This window comes from Periophthalmus magnuspinnatus, chromosome 21 (assembly GCF_009829125.3).
Source record: "Periophthalmus magnuspinnatus isolate fPerMag1 chromosome 21, fPerMag1.2.pri, whole genome shotgun sequence".
Lineage (NCBI taxonomy): Eukaryota > Metazoa > Chordata > Actinopteri > Gobiiformes > Gobiidae > Periophthalmus > Periophthalmus magnuspinnatus.
In genome coordinates this window covers 18,762,557-18,779,322 of record NC_047146.1, presented here as the reverse complement: position 1 = coordinate 18,779,322, position 16,766 = coordinate 18,762,557, and the positions used below count along the sequence as shown (strand labels likewise).

At 40.3% G+C, this 16,766-nt stretch overlaps 2 protein-coding genes across 2 annotated transcripts; one reads left to right on the top strand and one right to left on the bottom strand.

The window, feature by feature from the left end:
- Positions 1–317: 317 nt before the first annotated feature.
- Positions 318–1,953, bottom strand: LOC129457270 (uncharacterized). The gene is made up of 2 exons (XM_055230376.1): positions 1,759–1,953; positions 318–848 (listed from the first exon to the last, which is right to left on the bottom strand). The coding sequence occupies exons 1-2, from the start codon at positions 1,951–1,953 to the stop codon at positions 318–320; spliced, it is 726 nt and encodes a 241-aa protein (XP_055086351.1).
- A 3,911-nt stretch (positions 1,954–5,864) lies between these two features.
- LOC117388900 (protein NLRC3-like) lies at positions 5,865–16,443 on the top strand. The gene is given in 12 exon segments (XM_055230375.1): positions 5,865–5,905; positions 6,749–6,883; positions 6,959–7,042; positions 10,093–10,191; positions 10,261–10,330; positions 10,431–10,635; positions 10,723–11,774; positions 11,776–12,509; positions 12,591–12,764; positions 13,198–13,371; positions 13,916–13,959; positions 15,607–16,443. Coding segments are annotated over 11 exon segments (3,264 nt in total). The 5' UTR covers positions 5,865–5,905; positions 6,749–6,812; the 3' UTR covers positions 16,164–16,443.
- Positions 16,444–16,766: the final 323 nt, after the last annotated feature.

Genomic DNA, 16,766 nt, shown 5'->3' with positions numbered 1-16,766 from the left:
TTAAAGAACTGTAGAGTCTGGCTGCAGGTGCTGGGGTTTAGGTTGTGACCATTCAGATCAGAGACAGTTTTTTTCAGGTTTAAACCAACTGGACTGAAGCACCTCAAGTCAGGCTCATTCTGCTTTCTGATTTTATAATTGTCTTGAACCAAAACACCAAATTATAGCATAAAGAACTTAGCCATCATGTGTAGTATTTTTGTAATTAAGACGAAATCAGCATTATAATTGTTATCAGTCACTATATTTGATTTGAACATGTTTACCTTTTATCTTGTGACAATTTAAAATCAAAATCTTACACAGTTCCTTTAAGACTAGTTGAATTGGTCAAATGGATCGTAGTCCTCTGGTGGTGTCAGAATGGACTTCAGAAACTCGGATATCACGGGTGGGACAACCTCTTGGACAACCTCTTGGACAACCTCTTGGACAACCTCTTGGACAACCTCTTGGATCACTTCAGGTGCAGGGGGGAGATCTGGCAGAGCAGGGGGCTCTATGGGCACCACGGGGAGGGGGAGGGGAAGGGGCAGTGGGGGCTTCTCTGCAAAAAACTTCATCACTTTTGGTAGCACCAATATAGCTACCAGTGCCACACCTGCTACTCCAGTCATAACTGCAGCATATTTGGCATAAGGCGGGCATCTTGTTGCTTGGTCTATGTATCTATCGAGGAGAGAGTTTTTGGCCTGCTCTCTGCTCTCCTCCAGGCTCAAGCCGCTGTCAGTGTGAATGCGGCTCTGCTCTGTCTGAATATCATGCTCTACTTGTTCCAAAGCATCATTGCTTAAATACTTCTGGTTTTCATCAACCATTTTCTCCACAGTATTCAGGATCGCTTCCACCTAGGGGTGTCAAGATGATTACGTTAATTAGTAGTCATGATTATTCAGGTCACAATACAATCATAAAAACAAAATTCAGAAACAAAATAATATGGAAGTAATTTCCATTTAATTTAAACTTCAAAAAAGTATCATTAATTTGCCTGGCAAATCCAGAATAATATCTCTCTGTATTTTTTCTACAGATTGATATCAGTCTGATCCCCTCGTCCTCCGTTGCGTCTCAAGCCCGGTCGTCCAATCAGATCTGTTATTTTCAGTGATACATGTGAAATGAAAGGAACTCATTGGTCATCTATTATTTACAAATGAAATCAAATTTATCTCATCTCAGATTAACAGGGTTTAGTGCTTCACTCATTGATTCTGCAGAAACCTGTGATGTTACTTCAAAATATTATTTCTCAAGTAGAAAGTACAAAGTAGTGGTACAATAAATTACTCAAGTAAGTATTTGAAAAAAGTAAAAGTACTACTCAATTAAGAGTGACTTAAAAGAGGAACTGTCGGAACATAACATCTGATATAATTATAATTATATCATTTGGAGTTAAACTTATTTGAAGGAAAACTAAAAAAATAACTAAACAATGCACAAAATCTGTTATCTGTTATACAAAAATGTGAAAAAATAAATCATCTGAAGGAGCGCTGTTCAAATAATTTATTGTCAAGATAAAGCTTTTGTCACTTGTAGATTCACTTACAGTCGGAAGAGGAACCAACATGTTTACTCAAGTAAGAGTACTGTTACTTCAACATAATTATTACTTAAGTAGCAGTGAAAGTACTCTGAAAAGTACAATTACAAAAGTTACTCAATTAAATGTAACTGAGTAAATGTAATTGAGAACTACCCACCACTGCACAGAACAGACAAAAGTCATAATCATTAAGCCCTAAATCTTACCTGAAACTCATTGCTCCGCTGTGGGTCTTCCTTTTGCTGATCTTTGGTCCAGTACTTGTTGTCGACCACGTGACAGCGCCCCCCGCAGGCCTGCACCAGCTTGGCCAGCTCAGTGTTCTCCACAAACTCCAAGATGTCTGTGTTCTCCGGGAGCTGATCTCCATGAGTGAAAATTACAATGGTGAATCGGAACATCTGTTATGAGAAAAGCATTGATTAGGATGAGGAGGTGGTGTCACACTGAGCGGACAAAATATTATTTAGTGTGAAGTAAAAGTGGCCCATTTTGTCAACAATTAACACTCCTGTACCTAGGCCTGTCATGATAAATGCTATATCAACTTATCGCTCAATACATGACAGATGGAACAATCATTTTTGGGGGTCAATATTTACGGTGGAGACTTTTTCTTTGCACTAGTGGGAAATATTTGCTTAATTTTTTGTACTATAGTTAGATCAGAGCTGTAGAAGGTTGAATTATGAACTTCTATACCTCATTGTAGACGCACACTAACTACTTAAGTGTTGCATTTTGTTATGTATTTACTGTATCGCAATTCATTTTCTAAAAACTATTTTGTACATTTAGAATAGTTTTTTCGGGATAATTCTGTTTCATGGTTTGGTTTCAATATTATCATTGATCATCTATATTTACTTCACCAATGTACCGTACTTCAAATTTGTTTATTGTCCAGGTAGTGCATGCTAGTTGTGAAAAGCACTTCTAAACTCATCGCCATGAATAATTATGATGCTCTGAACACATAAGGTAAGTGAGGCAAAACTGTGGACCACTGCAGACTGTTTGAAAAGAACTAGTTCTGTTTTTTTGAACTTTTGTGGTAGAGGCTTCGCCACTTAGAACCTGGAAGTAAGCAGCGTTCTGATTGGCTGAGCTTGTGCGGTCCACCACGGTTTCACTTTACCATCTGAAAAAAAATGTTTTAAAACTATGCATAGATTTATTCATGTGGATATTAACTATTTACCAAAAGGTTTGTGAGGGCTAGGCAGGGCTGGCCCTAGCTTGAATGTCGTAACTACCACAGTCACAAGAACAGAACACAAACATATAAGGGGCGTTAACATGTAAAAAAATTCTAGACATTTTTTCTTCATTTCTGGTGGATTTTATTGTGTTCCAGTTGGCGACAGTGGGCTTAAATTTACAGTATGTTGGGTCCTTGTACCAGTGTAAACACAGAGCTGCCTTCACCTCTGCCCGACTCAAAAACAAATGGACAGATATTTTGCTACTACAGATATAAAACAAATGTAATCATTTGAGAGGGATATTTAGGCTGCTGTAAACACACAAGCCCTGTGTCCAATAGACGTGATATATTATTTTCAATCTAAATGTTTGGGCTCTTGGGGGCCCTCTGCTGGCCTCGGGGCCCTAAGCAGCTGCTTATTCTGCTTATAGGTTGGGCCGGCCCTGGGGCTAGTGTGAAAATCAAGTAATTCAGCTGTAAAGACACTCAAGAAATCAGAGGTAAGATTACCTATTTCAATTTTACATTTTTGGACGTACACAGCAAAACCTTGTGCGGTCCGTATCCAATCGGTCTTAGCAAAAACCCATTTTTCTCCCTTATCTATATCGGACACGGTCACTTGCAGCTGAACTTTACAAAATGCAGAATAATGATCACTTCCAATAGTTGTATTCTGGAGCTCTTCCCATTAACACACAAAGGAGCAATATTACTAGAAACAACAGTCAAATCCAGAACCGACTCTTTGCCTGTGTTTGCATCTATTTTAGTTTTATTCCCACCATCCATTTAACATATCTTCAATTATGTGACCATTATCATCAGTCTTCTCACTTCCCCACAATGTGTTATGGGCATTAAAGTCATCACCACACCACACATTTTGTCCTGTACTTTCCAATTTCTTTAACTCTAGTCTCACACAAGAGTTATAATAATCAAGCACAACCAGATTTCTACCCCCTACCCAAACTTACACCACTACATACTCCGTCCTTACCAACAATCAAAAATCTATAAGGGATACCCTGCCTCACAAATGTTGCACGATCTGTCAAAACAAAATCTAACCTTGCTTAAGCCAAGTTTCTTGAACACATATTACATAAGGTTGCTCACTCCTACTACCAACAAACTTCTTAAGCTCCTGCCCACTGGCTACAAGACTCCTCACATTCCACTGTAGGAGCAGCATTGTAATTGTCAGAAACGTATCAATGCTTTCAAGTTCGGCCCCTTATCAAGATCATCCCTTACCTCTTCCCATTTCAGTCCTGACATTCTACAATAATTCACCACTGCTTCAACAATATTTTGAATCCTCTCAGATCTCGATTTCACCCCTAAATCAAATAAATGCTCTATTTTGAAGTCTTATCAATGAGGTTTCAGAAAAGGGCATAGTGGTGTCATTGCAACCACAAAAGTTTTCATAGCCCAGCTCTGTTTTTTGATTTAACTAAAGCTTTTGATTCAGTGGATCATGGATCACGGAGTCCTCTTCAAGCGTCTGAAACATATTGGATTTAACAATACTACATGTAATTGGTTCCAAAATTATCTTACAAACAGAACTCAGGCATTAGTAGCCGATGGGTTTAAATCACATTTTCTAACTACAAGTAAAGGAGTGCCCCAAGGCTCAATTTTGGGCCCCCTACTTTTTACTATTTTTAATTCCATTGGTTACAGTTTAAAAGAGAACCTCATACATTTATATGCAGATGATGCTGTTTTGCCCACAAGTGCTCCCTCTACTGATCAGGTGCTTTTAAAACTGCAACAAGATTTTAATGAAAACTTAAACAAAAAATCTTAAACTGTCATTGAATACAAAACTAAGTATATGATTATTATTATTATTATTTTTTTTTTTTTTTTAAAAAAAAGCAAAAAACAAAAAACAAAAACATTTAAGTAACATGCAAGCTACACATCTTTATACGCTAAATGGTGCATTGATTGGGTTTTGGCTTGACGAAAACGTATTCTTTAAAAAAAAACATATCTCGGGATTAACAGTTTAAAATTAAAATTATCATTTTATTACAGAGAGAAACATTGTATTCCAATAAATTACAGAAAAAAAAATAGTGCAAGCCACCTTCCTCCCCATACAGGATTAAGGTGATGTGGTGTACATGAAGACTTCGGCCTCTGCTTTGAAACCGTTGCTTTCACTCTTTCACTCAGCCCTTCATTTTACTACAGGTGATGGGTTTGAAATCCATCACTTTTCTCTATGAAAAAGTGTGTTGGCCATCACTGTCTTTTAGAACAGAACAGCACTGTATAAAATGTATCTATAAGGGACTACTTGGCAGAATAAATCACGTGCATGTCACTCATTGATACCGGAAAATTAAATTCCAGAGCAAACGACTGCTTTAAAGACGAGCCGCACCAAAACTGAGATGGGAAAGAGGGCTTTTTGGTGTTTTGCTTCACAAAAATGGAAACACTCCAAGGAAAAGCAAAACTGGATACATTGGTGACACAATCACAATTTAATAACAAACTTTTATACACACATGCACTTGTTTTTAATGTTTTTTATGGACTTTTTCTGCTTGTGTTGTATTTTAAACAGGGTGCCCCCTTGAACAAGAGAGCCCAAGTGCTCTCATTGGGTTCCCCTGTATAAATAAAGATAAATAAATAAATCACTCCAGCAATTAAAGTCACCAACTTCCTTTTTCTCTTTCCATGCAATATTCTGAGTCACGTTTTCCTTTGCTACATTTTGTTCTTGTTGTTTCTGGCTTACATCATGATCCACTCCATTCACCTGCTTTACTGCTTCGTCACAGGATATTATTTCCTTCATCCTTGTTTACTGCTCAACATTCTCTCGTTTAAGTGCTTTCCCCCATAGTTACAACATTTGGGTTGCACTTCCTCTGCACACTGACCATACTCATGGCCACCACCACCTTTTTAAAGAAGTGAAACCCTGTTTAGGACACTGTGGGAGGTGTTTTGTTGATGCCAATTTCGAATGGAGAAGTAATTTTTTTTTTGGTACTTTTTTGTGATTGGTTCAGATATTTGCCTTGGGTATTCGTCCTGACTCTTGGTTTATTTCCTGGTTATTTACTGATAACTGGTCTGTGGATTTGTCTCCGTTTTACTCGCAGTAAGTGGTAAGTGTTCGGTGGCATGTAATATGTTTCTTTTATTGTCCCTCTCATAGTTTCCTCATATGGTTGTTGTGATCTGTCGGTTTAAGTGACTTGTGGATGTAAACGGCAGTATAGTTTTTCTGCTCTAACGTCCCACTGTTGGATATTTTGTGAATAATTATTTTTATTATTTATTTTTGCTTCAGATTGGACTTTTAATTATACTTGTTGATGATTTTGTGTGGATTCTTCTCAAGGATAATAAAATGTGTCAAATACTAAGTTTAGTTTGGGTTTAGTTCTAGTTTAGACCTGGTTTAGTTTTGGTTTAGACCTGGTTTTGTCCTGGTATAGTCCTGGTTTAGACCTGGGTTTAGTCCTGCTTTGGAGCTTGTTTTAGACTTTTGGGTTATGTATTCAATTAAAATCAAACTTTCTTTGGTTTTGGTCGAGAGTGTTTTTTGGTTCAGTCTGTGGTTATGGCTTTTTCATTTCAAATTATTTAAGATTTCATTTTACATTCTTAGTTAGACTTTTTGTTTCTATTTATTTCTGGTATAGCTGGTTGTGAGATCCTCTTGAGCTGTAGAAAATATTCTCAATTTATATAGCTACATAAAGTTTCAAAATATGGAGTTCACTGTAGCAAAAATTGGGCTTAAATTTCATAGTAATAAAACTATTGAATACAAGGCGCAGGGCAGGAATGTCATCTGACTACTTCCACAATGCATTACTGATGTGAAACCAAAATCATTCATTTGTGGTTCCACCATTACAATAACCATTTACACAAAAAAACAAAAAATTGTAACTGAGTTGCATAACAGGTATATGTTTGATTTTTGGGTGGACTTTTTACAGTCGGCGCCATGAATCTGCTCCTCCTAAGGGTCTGAGATCACAAGAAGCAGCACCTGAACTGAGCATGTATCAGAGAGAGACCAGAGAGGACGGAGCCCCTCCCTCTAAAACTACTCACTCCCCCAAAGCTCACAGGTAAGAGAGGATCACTAACCACTGTTCTCCATGTCAGGGCTCAGACTAAAGCCACTACTCCATCTGTGTCCACAGGCCTGCTTCTGGGGCCAGTGCTGTCTCATTCAAGAGCGATCACCCTAGACAATGGATACATTTTAAAAGAGAACATGGTCCACAGTAAGGCAGACTCACAACTTAATGTTAACAGCCCTTTTAGAATGATATGGATGACATGTTTTTTATTAAACTCAACATAAGTGTATGAGAGCTACAGATGACCTCTCTTTGTAGGCCAAAGACATATATCCTTATGTTCGGCAAAAGACCTTTGGCGTATGAGATCCTAGTCCAGCCCCATCACCCGCTGGACCTGCTGAAGTCACATGCCTTTAACAGCTGTGTTTCTCCAACAGAGATACTGCTGATTTGAAAGTGGAATTAAAATGGAATCTGAAAAGAGCCAACATTTGACAAACTTCTTTCAGGAAAGAGAGAAAGCAATTGACTTCAATAGTTCAGAATAAACTGCCATGGTCCAGACAAACAGACTATTATGGAGGTTTATCATAACAGACTTTGTACACAAAATAATTCAAAGAACACGAAATACATTAAAATCACAATACAAACAAATCAAAACATTAAAAAATCATAAAAGTGCAGTGCAAAATCAAACCTCTCAGTCATATGTGCACAACTAAACAAAACCTCTCAGTCTTATACACACCTAAACAGAACTATTTTGAGCCTGGATTTAAACATTGTCAGAGCAAAGGCGTGTCTCAAGACTGTTCCAGGATGTTTTGTTTTCCCTGTGTCTTTGTGTACAATGCAGACCAGGTTGAGAAATTTGCTTTAGTGTATTTATTACATAAAACCCATCAACGGAGGCTTGGCCGCAATGTGTCTCAGTCCATGACGAGCCTTTATGCCAGCCAGTGTGCCTAGCATAATTAAGTCGCCACTAGTTTGTAGCTTATTCTACTTTTTCTGGATAATGACGTCGCTACATCACTGGAGCGTACTCTCTGATTGGTTGAACAGCACTATGTAGAAGTGTTTGCCTAATGATATTTGTCTTGATGGTATTACTGTTGATAAATTGTATTTTATAGGATAATAATACTGATTTGATAACTGTACATTTTAGAGGATATTGTTAACAATCAATTGGATTTTATTTTAATGATGAATTTGAAACATATTGCAGCGGAATTAGTCTTAATTAGACTAATTTTGACAGTTTTAAATGTTTAATGAAGAATTGATAGTGGTTATTTTACGGAGACATTGCTATTGATGAGATGTTGTTGTCAGAGATGTTTTTATGTAAATAGGTCTTTGTAGCTGCCTGAGGACTGCAGATGGAAAGTAGTTTTTAGCTAAGTCTGGCACGGAGCATTTGCTCTTTGAGATTAATGTTTTCTGTGCACTGTCCCTGTTTCAAATAAATAAATAAAAATAAAGAATACTGCAAACTCATTGCACATGTGGAAGTTAGTTCTAACAACAGTAGAGCTGGAGGGTTTGTTAATCTCTTTACTGTTGCAAACAGGACACAAGAGTTCTTTCTGCAACTTCCAAAAATATTACTTCTCCACTGTTCTACATAAACTGTGCTTGTACATGTACATCTTTTCTCTGGAATCTGGAGCTCAGACTTGCACCATTCCCGCTCAGCCCTCTGGCACTCCCTTTATGTGCCCTGACTGAGTCATCAGTCCTCTACGGCGCGTCTCGTTTAAACAACTGCAGGACCAGCCAGAGTTTCATAATACCAGACAAGTCAAAGAAAACACGGAAATGGTCAGACAGAGCAACACTGACCACATTGCCATTTGAAATATTTTGAAATGAGCAGGTCTAGAGTGGGCCCTCTGTTGTGGGTGAGTCAGGCCAAAGGCTTCAAGGACAGAACTGAACTGAACTCTTTAGTGTTTCTGTCAAATTATACACAGGTGCATTAAAATCACCTGTAATGACTAAACTATGGAAGTCTGTGCATATGACTGAAAGCATCTCGGTAAAATCATCAATAAAACTTAGACAGTGCTGGGGAGGTTTGTATATCACTTAGTAGAGCATGGAGGATGATTTTGTTTAATTTTAAAGGAAACATACTCAAAAGATGAAAACACCCCAAATGACAACCTGTGAGTAACTAAATTATCTAAAAAAGGCATACACACCTCCACCTCTTTGTTTGCTCGTGTTTCAGATTCAAATTAGAAGTTGGGTGGAGTTGATTCTACTAGAATTACATTACCTGTATTTTTGTCAAGACATGTTTTGCTTAAAAACATAAAGTCAAGTTTAAAAATAGAAATAAAATAATTAATTAAGATGATTTGTTACATAAAGATCTCTTTGAGCAGGGAGCATCTGACTCTGTCACTGCTGACACCACAAACTAATCTATGTCTGATTAGCTTGTCTTGTTTTTCCATGTTTCATAATGTAAACATATATGCCTCGATTGTGTCTCCTAATTTGTCTTCTCTCTTGTTAAAGTTGTATATCCACATAATGACATTTGTTTTAGTATTGCATATTTACTTGAACTTCTTTTCAAACATGTTGAGTCCTCTCTTGTTTCTGCCGCTGTAACAATTACACCAGTAGCTAACAGTACTGTATAGGTGAATGATTGCTCCCTTTATATGGCCACGGGTCCCTTCAGATTGAGGAGTATATAGACCTTGGTTTTAGCATTTTTATCACTGTGGGCAGCGGCTATTTTGGCTGGAACTTACTTCAGTTTTCAGAGACATCGGCGTGAAAGATGAGAGGATCTGGTTACTGGAATCCATCCCCTATTACTGTATTTGTGCTGAGTTCAAATTTCTCTCTTTTGTTTTACCGGCTCCAGCTGTGTTCATGGACTGTGAAGTCTTTGTGATGTATCCCTCTTCTGACATGTAGATTTGTTCACAATAATCAGTCCATTTGTAATGCAGCACACGTTATTTATTAGCAGTGAACCACAACATGTGCTGTACAGACTACATGTAGTACAGAACAGAATGTGACTACAGCGACCCCTACAGTATACTGCCAGTAACAGTTTGGTAAACAGTATGGGCAAACTTAATGACAATGTTATAACAGTGTCTACAGTTTGTATTTGACTGTGTGAAAACTGAACCATTGTAGATAATGATGGATTCTGGAGTGAGGTGTACACAAGTGTTAAAAATAGTCACTGTGACTGAAGTTCTGTGTCTCAGGATCCACCAGAAAAATACTCCGTCTGAACCTGGTTCCATCTGTGAGTCCCTCAGGAGTGAGGAGTCTATGGGACATCCAATTGCTTTTGCCACAGAGCTGTGAGTTTCCATAAGTCTTTAATAAAACAATTGAAATTAACATAAGTGTTTAATTAGTCTCTCTTGCAGAATGGAGCTGCAGGGTTCAGGGGTCTCCAGTGGTCTGCACCATCAGACACAGTTGGACTCCATATTTAAGGTCTGTCACTAAAGTTTGTAAATGTTCAGATGGATGAGAACTTGTTTCACACAGATCTGACACTGACTAAATTTGTGTTGTTTATACTGGGTCTGTTCAGCTTCTGGAGGAGGACATCTTCACTTTTGTCCAGAAGGAGCTGGAGAAGCTCCACAAGATTCTGAGTACTGATTACCTAGAGTGCTTAGAACCTGTGAAGGATGCAGATGAAGAGCAGAGGAGCTGCAGTGAGGCTGTTCTGAAGATCACACTCAACTTCCTAAGGAGGATGAAGCAGCAGGAGCTGGCTGAGCGTCTGTGGAGCAGTAGGAGCATTTAACACATTTAACAAGGTGATCACGATCATTTTATAATCCTTGAGACTCAGGTCTGTATCTGTTGTCTTCATTCAGAGAGTTATTCTGGAGTTTGTCAGCGTAAACTGAAGTCTAATCTGCAACAGAAGTTTGAGTGTGTGTGTGAAGGCATCTCTAAAGCAGGAAACCCCACCCTTCTAAATCAGATCTACACAGAGCTCTACATCACAGAGGGAGGGCCTTCAAAGGTCAACCAAGAACATGAGGTTAGATACGTGGAAACAGCCTCCAGGAAACTAAGTCCACCAGAGACAGCCATCACATGTGAAGACATCTTTAAAGGCCCAGCTCACACACATGGACCAATCAGAACAGTGCTGACAAAGGGAGTGGCTGGTATCGGGAAAACAGTGCTCACTCAGAAGTTCAGTCTGGACTGGGCTGAAGGCAAAACCAACCAGGACATACAGCTGCTGTTCCCGTTCACTTTCAGAGCACTCAATGTGCTGAAAGAGAGAAGCTTCAGCTTGGTGACACTTGTTCATCATTTCTTTAGTCAAACACAAGCAGAACTCTGCAGCTTTGAAGGCCTCCATTTGCTCTTCATCTTTGATGGTCTGGACGAGTGCAGACTTCCTCTGGACTTCACCAAAACCAAGGCCCTGACCGACCCCACAGAGTCCGCCTCAGTGCATGTGCTCCTGGTAAACCTCATCAGGGGAAACCTGCTTCCCTCGGCTCGCCTCTGGATAACCACACGACCTGCGGCGGCCAATCAGATCCCTGCTGAGTGCATCTCCATGGTGACAGAGGTCAGAGGGTTCACCGACCCACAAAAGGAGCAATATTTCAGGAAGAAGTTCAGAGATGAGGCTGAGACAATCATCTCCCACATCAAGACGTCCAGAAGCCTCCACATCATGTGCCACATGCCAGTCTTCTGCTGGATCGCTGCCACAGTCCTGGAGCATGTGTTGAAAAGCAGAGAGAGAGGAGAGCTGCCCAAGACACTGACTCAGATGTACATCCACTTCTTGGTGGTTCAGGCCAAAGTCAAAAGCATCAAGTATGAAGGAGGATCTGAGACAGACCCACACTGGAGTCCAGAAACCAGGAAGATGGTGGAGTCACTGGGAAAACTGGCCTTTTTTTGAGCAGCTGCAGAAAGGAAACCTGATATTCTATGAGTGTGACCTGAGCGAGTGTGGGCTGGACGTTACAGCGGCTTCAGTGTACTCCGGAGTGTTCACACAGGTTTTTAGAGAGGAGCCAGGTCTATACCAGGACAAAGTCTACTGCTTCATCCATCTGAGTGTGCAGGAGTTTCTGGCTGCTCTTCATGTCCACCAGACCTTCATCAACACTGGGATCAACCTGCTCTCAGAGAAAACACAGAAGACAAAGTTCAGTATAAAAAGAAAACTAAAGCATCTTCACCAGACAGCTGTGGATCAGGCCTTACAGAGTCCAAATGGACACCTGGACCTGCTCCTCCGCTTCCTCCTGGGTCTGTCACTGTCAATCAATCAAAGCCTTCTACAAGGTCTGTTGACACAGACTGGAAGTAGTTCCCAGACCAGTCAGAAAACAGCTGAGTACATCAAGAAGAAGCTGAGTGAGGATGTGTCTGCAGAGAGGAGCATCAGCCTGCTCCACTGTCTGAATGAACTGAATGAGCGTTCTCTGGTGGAGCAGATCCAACAGTACCTGAGTTCAGGACGTCTGTCTGAAGGTGAACTGTCTTCTGCTCAGTGGTCAGCTCTGGCCTTCATCTTACTGTCATCAGAAGAAGATCTGGACCGATTTGAGCTTAAGAAATACTCTGCTTCAGAAGAGGCTCTACTGAGGCTGCTGCCAGTGATCAAGACCTCCAACAAAGCTCTGTGAGTAACCTTTGTTTACCTTTACCTTTGTTTGTGAGGATGGTTTGAGCCAACTGCATAAACAATGTGTTCTCTCTCCAGACTGAACAGCTGTAACCTGTCAGAGAGAAGCTGTGAAGCTCTGTCTACAGTCCTGAGCTCCCAGTCCTCTAGTCTGAGAGTCCTGGATCTCAGTCACAATGACTTGAAGGACTCAGGGCTGAAGATGTTGTCTGTTGGTCTGAAGAGTCCTCACTGTAAACTGGAACAGCTCAGGTCAGAGGGATTAATAGTATTCACAATTATTACATAACCTGTTGGTAGTTGCACTGGAAAAGAACATTTAATAAAAGTAACATAAAGGGCAGGAATTAATTCTGTTCAATTCAATATGTTTTTATATCGCACAAACAGCAACTTCAGCTGACCAAAGTGCTTCACATAAAAGGTCAACAAAAAACAAATATACAGATAATACAAAATATAGGGAAAGAGCAATAAAACACCAAGATATGCTGTCCGGCTAGTATTAAATGCCAGGGAGAAGGGGCAGGTTTTCAGTCTTAAACTGTGTTAAAGACTGAGAGGATCTGACAGGCAGAAGGAGCCTGTTCCATATTCTGGGTGCTGCCACAGAGAAGGCTCTATTTGTCTCATCTGGGTTAAATGTTATTAATAATTGACTAATTACAATAATATGTGTCCTCAGACTGTCAGGTTGTCTGGTCTCAGAGGAAGGCTGTGCTTCTCTGGCCTCAGCTCTGAGGTGCAACCCTTCCCATCTGAGAGAACTGGATCTGAGCTATAACCATCCAGGAGACACAGTAATAAAGCTCCTGTCTGCTCTACAGGCGGACCCTCACAGCACACTGGACACTCTGAGGTATGATCCACTCTAACAAGTACTCACCATATAAAAACAAGTACTCACCATATAAAAAACATAATTCAAAGAAATAAATCCACATTCGTACGACATTGAAAAGCGTAAATGAGGGTGTATCCAGTTAAAATAGACTTCAGATCCACCAGAGGAGGCGCATGCACCACAGTTTCAGAACCAGTCAACATAACAAACCTTTGAAGAAGACATGCAAAATTGACCCTTTAAAGCTAACTATGTTGTAATTGTTTTCATTCACCCACTGTTTGTGTTGTATTTAGAGAGATTCATGCATGTTTGACTAATCTCTCCTGTATTCAAAACTATACTTACTTTGTTGTACATTTTTTCCCCTTATTATATTTCGGCGATACGCTAAGGATTAAGAATAAAAAACTGCAGATGAATATTCAGTTTTAATTCATCCATTTTCTTTTGTTTATCTTGTCAAAATTATAACATAATGAATCCACTGGTGCCAAATATTAGAACTATACAGCAGACAAAAGCACTATATCTCTTCTTATATGTGTGTTTCCTTTAGACTGAAGCCTGCTGGAGAAAGATGGATGAATACAATCCGGAGATGTAAGTCTGACTTAATTCATTTAACATTGGTTAGTCTTTAGCAAAAGACAAAGTTTAAATCTGTCAAGCAAACTGAACGTCTTGACTCCTACAACGATTTGTCCAGTTTAAACTTCGTCTTTTGCGTCTTTTTGATGTGGATGACTGAGGGATTACACAGACACTGGTTAGTCCATCCATCCATCCATTTTCTTCCGCTTATCCGGAGCCGGGTCGCGGGGGCAGCAGTCTAAGCAGGGACTCCCAGACTTCCCTCACCCCAGACACGTCCTCCAGCTCCTCCGGTGGGACCCCAAGGCGTTCCCAGGCCAGCCGAGAGACATAGTCCCTCCAGCGTGTCCTGGGTCTTCCCCGGGGCCTCTTCCCGGTGGGACATGCCCTGAACACCTCCCTAGGGAGGCGTCCAGGAGGCATCCTGAGCAGATGCCCGAGCCACCTCAGCTGGTTCCTCTCAACGTGTAGGAGCAGTGGCTCTACTCCGAGCTCCTCCCGTGTGACCGAGCTCCTCACCCTATCCCTAAGGGTGCGCCCGGCCACTCTGCGGAGGAAACCCATTTCAGCCGCTTGTATCCGCGACCTTGTCCTTTCGGTCATTACCCAGAGCTCATGACCATAGGTGAGGGTAGGAACGTAGATTGACCGGTAAATCGAGAGCTTCGCCTTCCAGCTCAGCTCCTTTTTTACCACAACGGACCGATACAGCGACCGCATCACTGCAGACGCTGCACCGAACACTGGTTAGTCTTCTGGATTTTATTTGTTTCATACAAATAACACTTTAATACTGTACATGGTGTTGTGATTTAAGTGACTTAAATGACTGTTTTATGAGTTCAGTGAGTTTCAAATAAAGCATCATGGGAAACAACGAAACACCTGGAGCATGTCTGGAGCTTCGTAACTTCACTCATGTTTCAGCTCAAACATCTACAACAGTGATCTTCATTCTTCTTCTGGAGTCAGTGGATTTAAACCAATAGCCTGTTCTCCTTTGAGCTGTGCCTCTGCTGTCACGCTTTTTCATCACTCGAACTACAACAGATATCACACAAACACTGGCAAAAGGACAGCAGCTGTGAACAAGCTCCTGCAACACAGAGCCACATGTCTCAGCCCCTGTGTGCACCAAGCCCCATCAGAACTACAGCTGCTGGAGGCAAACGAGGAATCCTGGCACCACACTGACACAGACACAGCTGTTGGACTCAGCACAGAACTATCTACACACAAGCACGTGACAAGTGACTGTGAATTCATATAGAGACATTTTAAAGGAGAAAGTTTGTGTCATGGAGCTCAGACGAGTGTGGGAATGTGTGGAGTGATGTCAGAGACTGGAGCTGCACTTTGCCACTGCATCAACAAAAGTTTTAATTTGAAAATTATATGAAATAGATGTGTGTGAGGCTATGAAACTAAAGGAAATAAAGAGTTGATCCCAAATAAATACTAGTGAAATAATAGCAGCCAATAAAAAAAATATATAAAATAATAATAATAATAATAATAATAATAAATACATTAATCATAAACAGTTGGAAGCTTTTAAATCTATCTTTAATTAATAGATTTACCCATATTAAACTATAAATAAATGTGTTTTCACATGGGACTAACTGCTGCTGTGTTGTATCTTCTCTCCATCAGATTTCTGCGATCTCACTCTGGATCCAAACACAGCTCAGAGAAAACTCAAACTCTCTGACAAAAACAAGAAGGTGACACTTGTGACAGAAGAGCAGCCATATCCAGATCATCAGGACAGATTTGAGACCTGGGAACAGCTTCTGTGTTCCACTGATCTGAGTGGTCGCTGTTACTGGGAGGTCCAGTGGAGTGGAGGGGTTTATATATCAGTGTCTTACAGAAGAATCAAAACAAAAGAACATGGATATGCCAGTTTGTTTGGAGGCAATGATCAGTCCTGGAGTCTGCTCTGTTCTAAAGATGTTTTTTCTGTTTGCCATAATAACAAAGAAACCGTTCTTCCTCAGCCCTGTTCCTCCTCTTCTGGGAGAGTAGCAGTGTTTGTGGACTGTCCTGCCGGCTCTCTGTCCTTCTACACAGTGTCCTCTGACCAACTGACCCACCTTCACACCTTCAACACCACATTTGCACAGCCTCTGCTCCCTGGGTTTACGCTCTGGACTGAAGGCTCCTCAGTATCTCTGTGTGCTCCGACAGACTCACCCTCCTCTGTGTAAAATAGAACAGTCAAATCTGCAGAAAAAAATACTTTGTAAATGAGGATTTTATTTTCATTTAATTTGACAAGAGATGTATTATTTCCTCTGAAATAATATACAGCACTTCAGAGTCACACTGCGATCCAACATTTATGTAAATTTGGTTGAACACATTCTGTACTGTACAGGAGGCACGGCACAGAGGAGACTACCACTCCCAGGACCGGATACCCCGTTAAGAGCCACACATAAGTACCGGAGTGACGCTGCACAGACAAAACATATCAACCAATATAAACACGACCAGGTCAAAAGCAGTGGTGATATTAACTCAATGCTTCTTTTAAAACTGATTTTCAGAGTTTAAAAAATAAAATAAAATAATTACCGTACCACTTTAAAATGCGTTTGACAGATTTAATAGATTTTTCTAATTATTACTTGTTTCATTGGAGTAGTACATGCGGTAAATCTTTATCATAGTTTTACATCAGTTAAGTGGCAGTTTATGAAGAAAAATGTAAAACAAAAATTTGTAAAATACAGGAAATAGCCATACGTTTTAACACAGAAGTCCTCTACCTATGTTCATCATCAGTTCTACTTCCCTCCAGTCAGCAG